Source organism: Cibotium barometz, chromosome 10 (genome assembly GCF_041138505.1).
Source record: "Cibotium barometz isolate CiBa-2024 chromosome 10, ASM4113850v1, whole genome shotgun sequence".
NCBI classification, from domain to species: Eukaryota; Viridiplantae; Streptophyta; class Polypodiopsida; order Cyatheales; family Cibotiaceae; genus Cibotium; species Cibotium barometz.
In genome coordinates this window covers 60,778,473-60,793,389 of record NC_141055.1, presented here as the reverse complement: position 1 = coordinate 60,793,389, position 14,917 = coordinate 60,778,473, and the positions used below count along the sequence as shown (strand labels likewise).

General features: G+C 42.6%; 1 protein-coding gene and 2 pseudogenes across 4 annotated transcripts; all 3 read left to right on the top strand.

The window, feature by feature from the left end:
• The first annotated feature begins 716 nt into the window (after positions 1 to 716).
• On the top strand, positions 717 to 6,795 carry LOC147635129 (cellulose synthase-like protein D3; annotated as a pseudogene). Its single transcript, XR_015266838.1, has 3 exons — positions 717 to 2,075; positions 3,761 to 4,563; positions 4,660 to 6,795. The product of XR_015266838.1 is annotated as a cellulose synthase-like protein D3 (transcript).
• Positions 6,796 to 10,579: 3,784 nt separating this feature from the next.
• LOC147635127 (cyclin-T1-4-like) lies at positions 10,580 to 12,832 on the top strand. 2 transcript variants are annotated; one of them, XM_086804425.1, is made up of 2 exons: positions 10,580 to 12,236; positions 12,409 to 12,832. In XM_086804425.1, the coding sequence occupies exon 1, from the start codon at positions 10,584 to 10,586 to the stop codon at positions 11,370 to 11,372; it is 789 nt and encodes a 262-aa protein (XP_086660551.1). In that variant the 5' UTR covers positions 10,580 to 10,583; the 3' UTR covers positions 11,373 to 12,236; positions 12,409 to 12,832. The 2 variants fall into 2 exon arrangements, with proteins under 2 accessions (XP_086660551.1, XP_086660549.1); XM_086804423.1 differs by having other exon boundaries at positions 10,580 to 12,482; positions 12,582 to 12,832.
• Positions 11,404 to 12,832, top strand: LOC147635128 (cyclin-T1-3 pseudogene; annotated as a pseudogene). The gene is made up of 2 exons (XR_015266837.1): positions 11,404 to 11,885; positions 12,132 to 12,832. The product of XR_015266837.1 is annotated as a cyclin-T1-3 pseudogene (transcript).
• Positions 12,833 to 14,917: the final 2,085 nt, after the last annotated feature.

The window sequence follows — 14,917 nt, the reverse complement described above, 5'->3', positions numbered from 1 at the left end:
GCTTTAGGCATACCTTACTTTTCACATGGTTACAGAGTCTTTCGTTTAGCCAGTCAGGAACGCACTTCCTCTTGACGCACTCCACCTCGACCTCCTCACCTCTGCGCTTCATCTCCTCCTCTGCCTCTGGGATCCCAGTCTCCCCATCCAATCGTCCCCTCATCCTCGCGCAGAAGCCACCCGCTAGAGGTCACCGCCATGCAAGACCCAATACGCTGACCACCCGTCAGGGGCATGCACCCACACGAGAGGATTAAACTCTCCACTAACCCACTCGCCTTTCGCATGCACGACACGTAGGAGAATCCGACCGCACTCTCCACTCCTCACCTCTCCGTGTCTCTATTAAGTCTATGATGTAGACTTTTTGTAAAAGGCTGCTAATATTAATATATATAATTATTGTTCCCCAAAAAGAATCTTAGGGGAAAAGGAAGCTGTACAAATTTCTCTTGTAGATAACTGCTGTTAAACGTTTAATATAATTATTTTATGTCTAAAAAAAAGAGTGAATATGTAGACTGATTATGTAAATAGGTACCGATGACTCGTGTGTGCACCAAAAACAATCACACAACCTGTATATTACTGCGAACGAGCAACCAAAAACAATCACACAACCTGTATATTACTGGATTTACCTGCGTGTGTGCGAACGAGCAACCAAAAACAATCACACAACCTGTATATTACTGGATTTACCTGACTCTGTGCTCACTTCGAGGAAAACCGTGTTTAGCTGCTCATATTAATATTCTGCACGTTGGTAAAGTCCCTCTCGCTCCGATGCTCTCTCTCTCTTTCCCTCTCTCTCTGTGGCTGTGTGCAGCGCTCTCTCTCTCTTTCCCCGTCTGTGTGCAACAATTCATTCTTGTCAACCTCTCTCTACAATTACAGACTATTTGTGTGTGTGTGTGTGTGTTATTTTTGTTCCTTCTCTCACTTCCCATTCTCATCTTTCTACCTTTCCAACACAGAGAGCCATCAGCTCCTTCGCTATCCCCATGCTTGCTCAACAATGCCTTAGCTATAATCGAACAGAGTGCCAGAGCAGACCGAGCTAGCGCTTCACTCTTTGCTTTGTCAAGTTCCCCCGCATCCTCTTTTGACTTCGAATCTGACTTCTTCCAAGCTCACCACATACTCTGCTTTCACCTCATACTAGCAGGTTCTGCTATGGCATCCTCCGCACCCTTTAGAGGGGGCAGCCGGTCTTTTCGTAATCCAAGCTCAAATCCTGCGGCTTTCGGTGATGCTTCTTCACTGGGAGCGGGGAATAACAATGTGTATGTTCGTCGCATATCAAGAGGGGACTCGACCGATCTCGATGCGTCGAGCGAGGTCGGCTCAGTGAATGGGGGCCAAAATGTCGTTACTCCTGACAACCAGCCGATGGGCAGCGCCCGTGATTCGATCTCTGATCGCATGGACCCAAACATTGCAATGAAGGCAGAGCAGCAGATGGTTTCAAGCAGCATATTTACAGGAGGATTTAACAGCATGACAAGGAGCCATATGTTGGACAAGATGACAGACGGGGCTGCTGACGATCACCCGCAGATGGCGGGCAGCAGGGGAGGTACTTGCAGGATGAACGGCTGTGATGGGAGAGTGATAAGGGATGAGAGAGGGGAGGAGCTGAGCCCATGTGAGTGCAATTTCAAGATATGTAGGGACTGTTATGCAGATGCTTGCAAGGCAGGGGGAAAATGCCCAGGATGTAAGGAGCTTTACAAGCCCAGTGATGAAGATGAAGACCCTTATTTACCTCCGGTAACCCCCCTTTCGCTACCGGCACCGCCCGAGCCGCGCCTCGAGCGCCGCCTCTCTCTTGTGAAGTCCAAGAAACACTCTCAGCAGCTTTCTATGAGAAACCAGGCTCGTGAATTTGATCATGCCAACTGGCTTTATGAAACCAAAGGGACTTATGGCTTTGGAAATGCGGTATGGCCGAAGGACCCTGACCCTTACACTGGTATCATGGCCGGAGGCTCCATTCCCGACTTCAAGGACAGAGCCCGACGCCCACTTTCACGCAAAGTTAAGGTGCCGGCTGGCATCCTTAGTCCTTACAGGTATGCCAGTCTGATCTAAATCTCCTCAATTGCATGCTTCTCCTACATCTCTTTGTTATATATGATTTTACTGGGTAGGGGATGGTTGCCCGATGTTATGAACAAAAGATGTTTTATGGGATCGAAGCACCATCTCCTGGCTTTCTAGCTTTCTACAGACATTTGGGCCAATCAGCTGGTTGGTGGAGCAGTGACTGGTAATGTGGATACAATCCCCGGCCTTTTTAAGTTTCGGGGAGGTGCCATGACAGCATTTTAGACACAGTTTCTTGGATATACAAGCATTGGACATGCCAACCATCGCGCGTTGATGGATGGACCAGCATATGGGCGTGCATTTTCCATGAGCCGCTTTTTGAGCTATCTTATCTAGCATTAGTGGCTTCTGCTACACTAAAAAGTGTCGTGGAGTGAGTATGGCGGATTATGTTAACATATTCCCAAAGTGCTGGTACAAACAAAGAGCATGTTGAGGACTGAGTGTATGGGGTGTTGTAATAACACATTATAGAGTATGTTGAAGGGTAGAGTGTGTTAGCAGTCATCTCTTGTCTGGACGGTGAGGGCCTTTGTTGTGGGTGTGCCCACCCAAAGCTTTTCTCATTTTTTTCCATGTTTTTATCTATTTTTACTAGTCTTGGGGGGCTGTCTGTACTGGCCGACTGGCTTTTACTCGGTCGTGGACATGAGGCAGCATGTCGGCTCTATTTGGGTTGGCCTACTGGTACCTTAGGGTGGTATTTATACCACCCTTGCCCCCACCTCCTCATTGCTGGCCGACTGGTACCTTAGGGTGGTATTTATACCATCTTTGCCCCCACCTCTTCATTTCGTACTGGATCTTGTGTATATAGCAGAGTTTATAGAGCGTCTCTCTTTACACTTCTGCATTTTGTTCTCCGCAGCACTTGTCTCATTTTTCCGCTGTGCATTCCAACAGAGTACGGGCCAAAGAAGTGCAACCGATCCACCTTGCCATCTAATCATTTCAAGTTCTGTGCCAGCTGATATGTAAAGCTTAAGAGACTTTATTACTTGTTAGAAGCCGTATGGGCGTGCCGGGGGACTTCGCTTTAATTCTCATGAGTGTATTTGTAAAATATGGGATTGTTCTGTTTGCGATAGTGGCCATCCCAATTCTCATGGTCAGCAGGGACGCAAGAGCTCATTGTAAGAGCTGAAGAATCTCAAAGACTACGTACGATGCCATGGGAGAACCTGTTACTATTTTGAGAGCATAGTGAGAACTGAGCTGGGTGAAGCTGCCCAAATGCCTCAGATTCATGCACATCTATTTTGAGGGCTGGCCAGTTTCCCGCTGACTGCGCAAGTAGTACTCTACATTCCACACACAATAATCAATGGCCAACGAGTGGCAGCAACTAAGCCACAAGCCTGTCGCAGTTGCCCCATCTTTGCAAAGTTTTGATGCTATTCTGTCATGTCGAAATTGTTTTAGAATGTGTTTAAAGTAAGATTGTCAAATGTTCACAAGGCACCTCCTCGCATTGCATATTTTGAACTCGTAAACATTGCCATTGTACTTAAACTTCTGAGCTTGAGGATGTATTAAAGTAACATTGCCAAGTGTGTAAAGTGTCACTTTCTACTTCAACTTCTGAGCTTTAGGATGTATCAAAGTAACATTGCCAAGTGTGTAAAGTGTCACTTTTTTTTTTTTGCAGGTTGCTTATTGTGGTTAGGTTTGTAGCACTTGCATTGTTCTTGACATGGAGGATTACACATCCAAATACCGACGCTATGTGGCTTTGGGGAATGTCGATAGTTTGCGAGACTTGGTTTGCTTTCTCTTGGATCCTGGATCAGCTGCCCAAGCTTTGTCCAGTTAACAGGGCCACTAACCTTGCAGTTCTTAAGGACAAATTCGAGCAGACCAGCCCTGAAAATCCTACAGGGCGATCTGATCTTCCTGGAATCGACATATTTGTTTCAACAGCAGATCCAGAGAAGGAGCCCCCATTGGTGACTGCAAACACTATTCTCTCTATCCTGGCAGCTGAATATCCTGTGGAAAAACTGGCTTGCTATTTGTCCGATGATGGAGGGGCTTTGCTCACATTTGAGGCAATGGCAGAGGCTGCAAGCTTTGCCCGGATCTGGATACCCTTCTGCCGAAAGCATGCCATAGAACCTCGCAATCCCGAATCTTATTTCAATCAAGGGGGATCCTACCAAGAACAAGGTTCGTCAGGATTTCGTGAAGGACCGAAGGAGAGTGAAGAGGGAATACGATGAGTTCAAGGTGCGAATCAATAGCTTGCCAGAGTCCATTCGGAGGAGATCAGATGCTTACAATGCTCATGAAGAGATTAAAGCTAAGAGGAATCAAATGGAAAATGGGTTGGATCCTAGTGAGCCCCTGAACGTGATTAAAGCCACGTGGATGGCAGACGGCACTCATTGGCCGGGGACGTGGGCTACACCTAGCATGGAGCATGGCAAAGGTGACCATGCAGGTATCATTCAGGTAAGGATGATTTCTCTGGATCATATATGATATATGCATGTATTCCCGACCTGGTGATCATTAATTTGGTAATGTGGCAATTGTTTTTGTTTGTAGGTTATGTTGGCTCCTCCCAGCTATGAGCCCCTTTTTGGTAGCTCAAGTGAGGAGAACTTGATTGACACCATTGAGGTAGACATTCGGCTTCCCATGTTGGTATACGTGTCTCGTGAAAAGCGACCGGGTTATGATCACAACAAAAAAGCTGGTGCCATGAATTCTTTAGTTCGTAGCTCAGCAATAATGTCGAATGGGCCCTTCATTCTTAACCTTGACTGTGACCACTATGTGTACAATTCCATGGCTTTCCGGGAGGGCATTTGCTTCATGATGGACAGGGGAGGGGAGAATGTATGCTATGTGCAGTTCCCGCAAAGGTTTGAAGGGATTGATACCAACGATCGCTATGCCAATCATAACACAGTGTTCTTTGATGGGAACATGAGGGCACTGGATGGGCTGCAGGGCCCGATGTATGTGGGCACAGGGTGCATGTTCAGAAGAATCGCTCTGTATGCGTTTGATCCACCTCGCTATAAGGATCATGGAGGGCTCTGTTCATGGCTGTGCTGCTGTGGGGGCAGTAGGAGGAGAAAGCAGGTGCATTCTAACGCGAAGAAGATGGAGTTAGACTCTGCATCTGTGATGAGAGATGAGGATGATGATCAGGAAATGCAGTTGGTACCCAAGAAGTTTGGGGGCTCAAGCTCCTTCTTGATGTCCATCTCTAAAGCAGAGCTTCAAGGGATGCCGTTAGCTGACCATCCTGGCATCAAATACGGCCGCCCTCCTGGTGCTCTCAGAGTTCCACGAGTGCCCTTGGACCCAGCCACTGTTGCTGAGGCTATTAGTGTTATCTCGTGTTGGTACGAGGACAAGACGGAATGGGGTAACAGTGTGGGTTGGATCTATGGCTCTGTTACTGAGGATGTTGTTACTGGCTTTCGCATGCATGATCGAGGCTGGCGTTCCATCTATTGTGTCACTAAGCGGGATGCATTCCGCGGTACCGCTCCCATTAACCTCACTGATAGGCTGCAGCAAGTGCTCCGGTGGGCAACTGGCTCCGTGGAAATCTTTTTCTCCCGCAACAATGGTCTCCTTGCCGGCACTCGCATGAAGATTTTACAGCGCATTGCCTACGCCAACGTTGGCATCTACCCTTTCACCTCCATCTTTCTCATGGTTTACTGCTTCCTACCGGCACTCTCCCTCTTCACAGATCAGTTCATTGTTCAAACACTTGATGTGCTCTTTCTTGTGTACTTACTTGTGATCTCATTGACCCTCTGCATGCTAGCAGTCTTAGAGGTTAAGTGGGCAGGAATCACATTGGAGGAATGGTGGCGAAATGAGCAATTTTGGGTGATAGGGGGTACAAGTGCCCACATTGCAGCTGTGCTACAAGGGCTATTGAAAGTGGTGGCAGGGATTGACATATCATTCACATTGACATCCAAGGCGGCAACAGAGGGAGAGAATGATGAATTTGCAGAGCTTTATGTGGTGAAGTGGACATCACTGATGATACCTCCGCTTACAATAATGATGGTGAACATGATAGCGATTGCAGTGGCCGCTGCAAGGACGGTATACAGCAGTGACCCATCATGGAGCAAGCTGCTAGGGGGGGTTTTCTTCAGTCTGTGGGTGCTTGCACATTTGTATCCATTTGCAAAGGGGCTAATGGGCAGGAGAGGGAGGCTGCCCACGATCATATGGGTGTGGTCAGGCCTCATTTCTATTACAATTTCGCTTCTATGGGTTGCCATTAGCAATCCACAAAATCAGTTCTCTTCAGGCTTCTCACTCTCACTGTAGACAAGCGCAAGGTTTCTCGCTAACTCGGTCGGATTTACAACGGGCAGATTCGAACCTGTGATCTCTGGGGCTGTGAAAGCTCGACACTGTGCTTCTGATTGAGTATCCGTGTCAGATTCGAACCCGTGACCTCTGCCATCTGGGCCTATTCTACGGTATCTCGCAAAATGAGAAAGCGGGGCTATCAAAAGTCGCACTGGGCCAGCTGTGCAGCGCAAATTTTTTATTTTTCTATTCGCCCCAGATTTTTAGTACACACTTTGAATATATATATTAGATTCTTAGTCAAACGGCCATACATAGTCAAACTGGCCCAAAAATGTACGCCCCTTCCCTTTGTGAGACAAATAAACCTTTTTCCTTGTTTATGCACTAAGGTTTTACGTCACGTCGTTTTATGCACTAAGGTTCTCATTTGTGGGCCATTGTGTAATGTAAAGCGTTGCTTAGCCGTAGTGGGCCATTGTGTAATGTAAAGCGTTGCTTATCTTGTTTGCTTGGTGAGACCTTTTTGAAGCAAAGGAGACAATACTTGTTTAGCTTGTGATTGCTCAACTACAAAGGTTCATTACACTTAGTTTTAGAGATGTCTCTTTGGAAAAGTTGACTTGCTATCTTTTGTAATACTTAAATGGCTTTTTTAGTGGAACTCTCTAGCGGTTTAGAAGGTCGAGTGCTACATAAGCTTGGTTCACCACTTAAAAGGTTGTTGGGCACTTTGAAAACATAAATCATGTGCGATAAGCTCGTGATTCTTGTCGGGAACTTAACACACATGGTATGTGGGGGTGTGTGTGCTCTCATAGGTGTGCTTGTACTCAGGGGGAGCCAATCCCTCGGAACTTTGGTTGTGGTAATGAACGTTCATCGGTGAACCCTTCCATCGAGTTTTAAAAAAAAACATAAATTATGATGTGGAAATCATAGATAGGAGGTGTTGAATGTAAGGATTACACAACTCATTGGAAGGGTTGTGTCCCCTTGTGAATGTGAGTTCTTCCTCCATAACCTTCACACACACACACACACACACACACCCAAATACCATAAATGGCTCTCATCCTTTGCAAATATTGGCCAATTGAAGACACTAGATCCATTTGAGCAAGAGCCATATGAACCTATAAACATGGGCAAGAGCTCGTTGTGATAGTAGCCTCGCAAGGGATGAGCAGAGTTATTGCATATAAATTCTCACGGGGAAAGGGCAAGAACCACAACCACCATGAACACCATAGGTGTCCCTTTCGAAGAGGAAACTCGAACCCACAACCTCGCGGTGAATGTGTAGCTTTCATTTAATTTGTGCTTATGTAAAAGGGCGCTATTATCAAGGTGGCAACATGCCATTTGATGTAGAGATGGATTGCAGTAGGATTAGTATGAGGAATGCAATATATGAAGGCAAGTGTGAAACAATCAATACATGTTCACACAATTTGTTGTGGTCCTACGACTAAAACAATGAAAGTGAAATTAAGGTAGACAACACATGACAATATAAAACACAAAGTTATCTCCATCTTGGAGTTCATGAAATTGTCTACCTTGGTTGTACCACTTGGGTCCTACATTGATAAATTGTCTACATTGTTTTTGTGGACCTCAAGTCGTTTATGAAACTGTGTGGAAAGGTTGTGCGTCGAGGTGTAGCTTATATTAAAATTATGCTCGTGTAAAAGGGGCTATTGATAAGTGTCATCTTCCATTTCATGTAGAAGTGGAGGGATGTAGTATACAAAGGCAAGTGCGAAACAATCAAGGCATGTTCACACATTTTGTTGTGATCCTACAATTAAAACAATGAAAGTGAAATTAAAATAAATAACACATGGATTGCCGAAAACACAAAATAAGCTTATCTTCATGTCAACTTGGAGTTAATGAATTTGTCTACCTTGGTTGTACCACCTAGGTCTTACATTGATGAACTACCATGGTTGTACCACTTGTGTCGTACATTGCAATATAGTTATTTACAAAACACTTCGACTTCATGCATGAGGGTAGGATCCGTAACTTGCAAGTGGAACACGATGTGCATCTACCTCCACCACTCATATACTCCATGAAAGTATGCTAAGCCTTCAACCAAGGATATGTGGATAAGATTTAATGTTGCACTTTGTTAACTGATGATTTGTTTTTAATGATGTTGCTGAAATTGATCAAAGTATTACTAAAAAGAGACTAAAATTTTGAACACTAAATTTTCTTAAGAATTTATCCTCACAAAATTAATAGATATTTCTCGACAACTTGGTCACTCGGAAGCACATGGGGTGAAATGACAGGCGGGAGAATACCTTAGAAAAAGTTGTATTTGTCCTAGTATTCGTAAAGAAAATGTGTATGTCGCTATGCATAGGTTTTAGAGGTCTTAATCAAATAACCATAAAAATCGAGTACAAGGTAGACGAGTTGTTCAATATCTTACTAAGACTAGTGGCATGACCCATCTCTGACGGCGGGCAAGAGTATTCTAGCATTGTAGGAAGAGGAGAAAAAGGCCTTATATTTAAAGCCCACTTTGGGCCTCATGATCATTGACTTAACAACCTACATATATATATTTGCACGATGCTTGTCACAATATCAAAGCTCCCAAAACACTTAGTTTTCTTTGAATAAGCAAAAAAATTGGCATACATATGTATCTAGCATTCCAACCCAGGGTAGTGGTGCCAACCAAACACACAAACACAAACCATTAAAACACTCTTCGAGCGACTGGATTATCTCTCCTTGGAAGCCTATGCTCCTCGCTGCCATGTGTCCAAAATATATATATAAGACAATAACATTGGCTATGGTAAGATATAATTTTAAAGAAAAAAAACTGAAAGATGGATCAACATTTGAGACGAATGGCATTTGAACATGCTTGTAAGTGCCAATGCACCGAAAATCTATCCTGCTAGGCTTTTCATAGCCTACAAACATTACATGTACATGAAGCTGATCCACAATCTTTTGCAATCTTAGATTGTAAATTCCAAGTAGCCCAAAGCTCTCATTGTAAGCGTTTGGACCATACAAACCTAGCAATAATCTAGGTTCCAAAATATAAAGATATTCCCTATTTGAAGAAAATGTATCAATATCATTTTTTAGTGAAAAAAACAGTGAGACCACCCTTGACGAGGGCCGAAATGACCTCCAGAATTTCATTTTTTGACAAAAAAGTAATCGCGTGTGTAAGTAGAGAGAGAGAGAGAGAGAGAGAGAGAGAGAGAGAGAGAGAGAGAGATCCTTTGTGAGTGGAATAGAGAGATTTATAAAAAAATTCCTCTATTTTTGGTTGATGTTTCTTAGAAACATTTTGCTATAGCTAGATGGTGGACTTTTTTAAAATGTTTACCTTGGTCTCCCTCCAAAGAATTGAATAATCTGCAGACAATTAAATTCTCCAGTTTTTGATACAAATTATCTTCGTTGTATATTTCACACAAATTATCTTCGTTGTATTAATTAAGGCCACTTAATTAATACAACCACTTAATTTATCTCCTATCCCGCTTGCTTGTGTATACTCCCCTCGCCTGCTCACCTTCCTTCACCCGCCTCCTCCACCTTCCCCTCGGCTGCTCGCCTCCTCGGCTCATGCGTCCGCCCTCGCTCTCGCCTTCCACTCACCTGGTCGCCTGCCCACGCTTGTTTGCCTCCCTCCCTCGCCCAGTTCTCAGCCCTCTCTCAGCCATGGCAACCTCGCTCCCCTGTCTTCCCCTGGCCTGGTCGCCTCCCCCGGTCGCGTCCCCCACCTTCCCCTCGCATGCACGCCTCCCTCCCCCCATCCGTCACGATTGTCCATGGCCTAAGGAGGGGGCGGAAAGAGAGAGAGAGAGAGGTCTGCCCACCAAGAGGAACTCTAGAAAGAGCGCGGTACAAAAGCATGCATGTCCACGTCATGCTTCTATTCTAACTGGATTTTACAAGATTTATTTTACAAGATTTGTTTCTAAAATAAAACAAGCCTTTTGAACCTTTAAAATCTTTTCTTTTCCATAGGTTAAAATGAAACGAGATTTTAGGACACCAGCATTATTTATTAAAAAAAAACATTGTGGGTATGTCGTGCTTTTTGCTTTTGCGTTTATAAACGTGAGCGTTTTTTTGTGTGTGTGTGTGTGTGTGTGTGTGTGGTGGATACGCCGATGCCGATGCCCAGGAGGAATTTCCTCTATCTGTCGCGCAAGCAGATCGAGCAGGCGTCGCCGTCGAGGCAGCACGGCATCGACGCCAGGAGGGAGGAGGGGCTGCGCAAGTCCTACTCGGTGTTTCTGCAGGATGTGGGCAAAGCCCTAAAGCTTCCGCAGCAGCCCACCATTGCCACGGCCACCATCCTCTGCCACCGCTTCTTCCTGCGCCAGTCCCACGCCACGAATGACCGCTTCCTCGTCGCCTCCGCCTGCCTCTTCCTCGCCGCCAAGTCCGAAGATACTCCCTGCCGCCTCGTCCAGGTAGTCGCTACCGCCCGCCGCATCCGCCTCAAGAAAGACCCCGCCACGCACCAGCAGAAAGAGGCCGGTCACCAGCCCCTCGACCATGAAACTGAGCTTCTCCTCCTTGCTGAGCACCTCGTCCTCTGCACACTGGACTTTGACCTTGCCGTCGATCATCCCTATGAACCCCTTGTTGCCGCCATCGGAAAGTTAAAAGAGGGCTATGCGATGCAGAAAGAGCTTACCATGCTTGGAGAGCGGCTTTCAACTTCAAAGCAGGAAGTCCAGATGGGGAAAAGTGCTTCTGAGCATGTGGCTGGGCGGTTTCAAGAAAGGAAAGCTGACCCTGATTATGTGGGTTGCCTACCCAAAGCAGAGGATCATCAATGTAAAGCAGGAAAAGCAGCTTCTTACGCCCCAGACCATGTGCAAAGGTGTGGGTGGTCTATACAGATCAGCCTCAGTTCATGGGGGTGGGCAATACAAAGTGGGGAGAATCGTTCCTAATTATGTGGGTGGGCAAAAGCATGCCTCTGATATGGTGCATTCTCACTACAAAGCAGGGGAGAATGCCTTTCAACAAGTGGCGTGGAACTTTGTCAATGATGGGTTGCTCACTTCACTCTGCTTGCAATTCAAGTCTCATCACATTGCCGCAGGGGCTGTTTATCTAGCTGCCAGGTATCTTGGTGTCAAGCTTCCTTGTGAAGGGGAGAGGGTGTGGTGGCGGGAGTTCGGTGACACTCCTCTACAGTTGGAAGAGGTGGGCAATCAAATCCTGGAACTGTATGTGATGGGAGAACCCACTTTTTCTGCAAGTGCTAGTTCTAGTGATATCAACAACACGGGGGTTACCAGCAGTCACAGCATATCAGAGAAGCACATCCAACAAAATTCCAGCCTTGGCAGCAACGAAGGGAACAATGGCAATACAGGCAGAAGTTATTAGGGAAGGCCTTACTAAGAAGAAAGGGAAATCCGTCGGGATTGTGGAGAACACTCTTGCTAGGGTCCCTCCAGGTTACAACTATGGTTATGCACATAGGGTTTAGGGTACTTTGCTAACAATGGTGAATGAAAGTGCTGGTTGTCCTTAATTGCTGTACAATCTGCATTCTTGTCCAAAAGAGGACTGTACCTGGTCTGATGGGCCAAGATTGATTGCTAAACCACAACCCACCAACCCCCCCGTTAGGGCTAGTCTGTAATGGTTAGTGAAGGTTTGGTCCTAAGGTGTTAACATAACTTAATGCGTTTTTTGAATAGGTATGATAACTTCCCTCATAGTAGGGTTTCATCAAGACTTGAGTCTGCCCTTCATTTCTTGGGTGATGAGTGCAGTGGGTTATCCATGAAGATCTGTCCGTAACGGTGTACATCTTTATATATAAACCTGCACATACTACAAGGCATCATGACATGGGTAGCATGTAGTCTATGCTATGCATAATGGAGTTGGTCGTAAATTTGTGAGTAGATTCTAAGATCCCTCTTTTGTCCTCCTTTCAAACTATAATTAATTGTGTTGCGTGTAATGGTGCAGGCTGTTAAAGGTAATGAATTGTGATAGCGGTATCAAAAGATCAAAATCAACATAAAGGTGGATGAGGAGAAGAAGTAAGAATCAACCCACTTTGTCTTTGCACTACACTTTAACATGCAACAGTCCTTATGTCTTATGGCAGGCAATCTTCTCAGCGTTGGCTTATCCTCCAGGCTTAAAGGGTTTCATTCTCTTTTGATCAAATACTTATTATGTGGGCACAAGGAGGCCACATAATACTCACTATGAGGGACACAAGGGACCTATATAGATCCTTCCCATCACCTTGATTGGTGAGTGGATGTCATCCCCTCATAGTCTATTGACTGTTCAGCAGCACAGGACAGCCTGACAATCTTCTATTGGCCACAATGTTGAATCAGATTATTGTGCTTGCTATGGAAGTTATTGAGATTTGAACAAACATGTTTTCTGCATAGATGTGTTCTGAAGCCAACAAGTTTGTTTATAATTGGAATTTCTTCTTGTGTTGTGTTGGTTTATGTAGGACTTGCAGTTAGTAGATCATTTTGTTGTCAAAAGTGAGTCATGATAGACATGACTTGGCCTTTGTAGCAGTCATGTAAGATTCCTCTCTCTAGCTTTTGAGGTGTAAAGGTGTAAGAACCTTCCCTTCTGTTTTTGTAATTATTTTCTTCTCTGAAACAGAAGAAAGATTTTATTTTATCCTGTTTTGACTTGGAGAGAGAAAATGTTTAGAGAGAGGTAATCCAAAATTGAGATATTTTTAGATATAAAAATCTTACTAGTGTCTAAAATGGTTTCTTCTACTGAAACAGAATTTCAATGTGCATTTGAAATTAATTGAAATTGTGTATAAAGGACCTTAGCTTAAGGGTCAAGATTTTTAGAAATTTTTGGATTATGATTCAATTAAGGTTCTTATGAATCAATTGGATTAATCCAATTGATTGGGGATGAGATAAATCTAAAGAATAAAAAAAAATATCCAAAAATGAGTAAATATTCACATAAGATGAAGAGTTGATTGAGGACAAGGTTTATTAGTTAAAAACTATGAGATATTACTAAAAAAATGAGATATTTTGGTATTATGATACATTTGGAAGACTTCAAGGAAGCGTCTATTTCACACATGTGGTAGAGTTTTTAATTCAATAAAATTGTGATATTTTTATTTCTCCTCTCTCTTGGATCAAACCAAATCAAAAGGGAGTTAAACTAGGTCTAAATCTTATCCAAATTCAGTCAAACTAAATCTGAAAAATTTTAGAACCCAGTTGGACTTGGTTAGAGGCCTTCCTCACCTATAAATAGGTCCTTAGTCTTTTGAAAAAAAATATGTGAATTATATCATGTTAGTATTATATTAAAATAATGATATTTTTTATTATCTCTTAAAAATTCTTTACATTTTGGAGAGATTGGAGCTTCTCTCTCTCTTCAACCTTCCTTGGAGCTTTCTTTTCAACATACTAACAAATTGATTGGTTGAGGGTTTCTTCTAAAATAGAGAAGCAAACAAAAACAAGAAGTAAAGTGTAATTTTATGGTTTTTTTCTATTATTCTCAATGTTTTCATTTCTCAACTCCTCTCAAGCTTGAGAAGTTTATAAATTGAGTGTTTATAATGCAAATCAAGCTTTTCTTAAGAGTTGTAAATGAATAATTAAAAAAAGTTTATATTTATGCTTAATTATGATATTTTTTATGTTTATCTCTCTTTCTCTTTCCAAAAGAATGGTCATTCTTATGACTAATTCTCTATTCAAATGATGCTTCTTATTGATAAATTCTCAATTCACGAATCAAACTCTAGGCTTATGAAGCTAGAGGTTAAGAAAGTGACTTTTTATACTTTTATGCTTCTAAAATTATGATAATCTTATGATTTAAATCCATCAATTGTATTTAAGTTTAGAAGATAATTATACTATCGTAATTGTATTACTAAGTTTGTTCTTTTTAAAAATATTAAAAATTATCAGTAATAACAGCGGAGCTACAGTAAAATTTTTAAAAATTTGATACATAATTTATTCTTATGCATAACATGAAAAGAGAACTTTCTATCATATTTTAGGATTGATTATCTTATGTTAAAAGAATGATTTTCATCACATTCAATAAAAAATTAATTTTTAAGGTTTATGTTTAATTAAATTAAAAAAAAGAAAATTATGATAATTTTATTAAAATGATAAAAGAAAAATTTTCATGACATTTGAAATTCAATCATTTAAATGAAAAAGTAAAATTCTTTGCATATTAAATTAATAGATATTTTTATTAAAATTTAAAGAAAAATTTTAGATAAATTTATTTTATGCATGAGAAATATTTAAATGATAAAAGAGAATTTTTCATGATATTTAAAATTCAATCATTTAAATAGTAAAAGTGAAATTCTTAGCATATTGAATTAATGGATATTTTTATTAAAGAAAAGAAGAATTTTAAATAATTTATTTGATGATAAAAGAGGATTTGACATTTAGAATTCAATCAATTAAATATAAAAAGAGAA

Excerpts from the sequence above, each read along its gene's own strand:
- LOC147635127 (XM_086804425.1), top strand. The coding sequence starts at position 10,584 with ATGCCCAGGAGGAATTTCCTCTATCTGTCGCGCAAGCAGATCGAGCAG.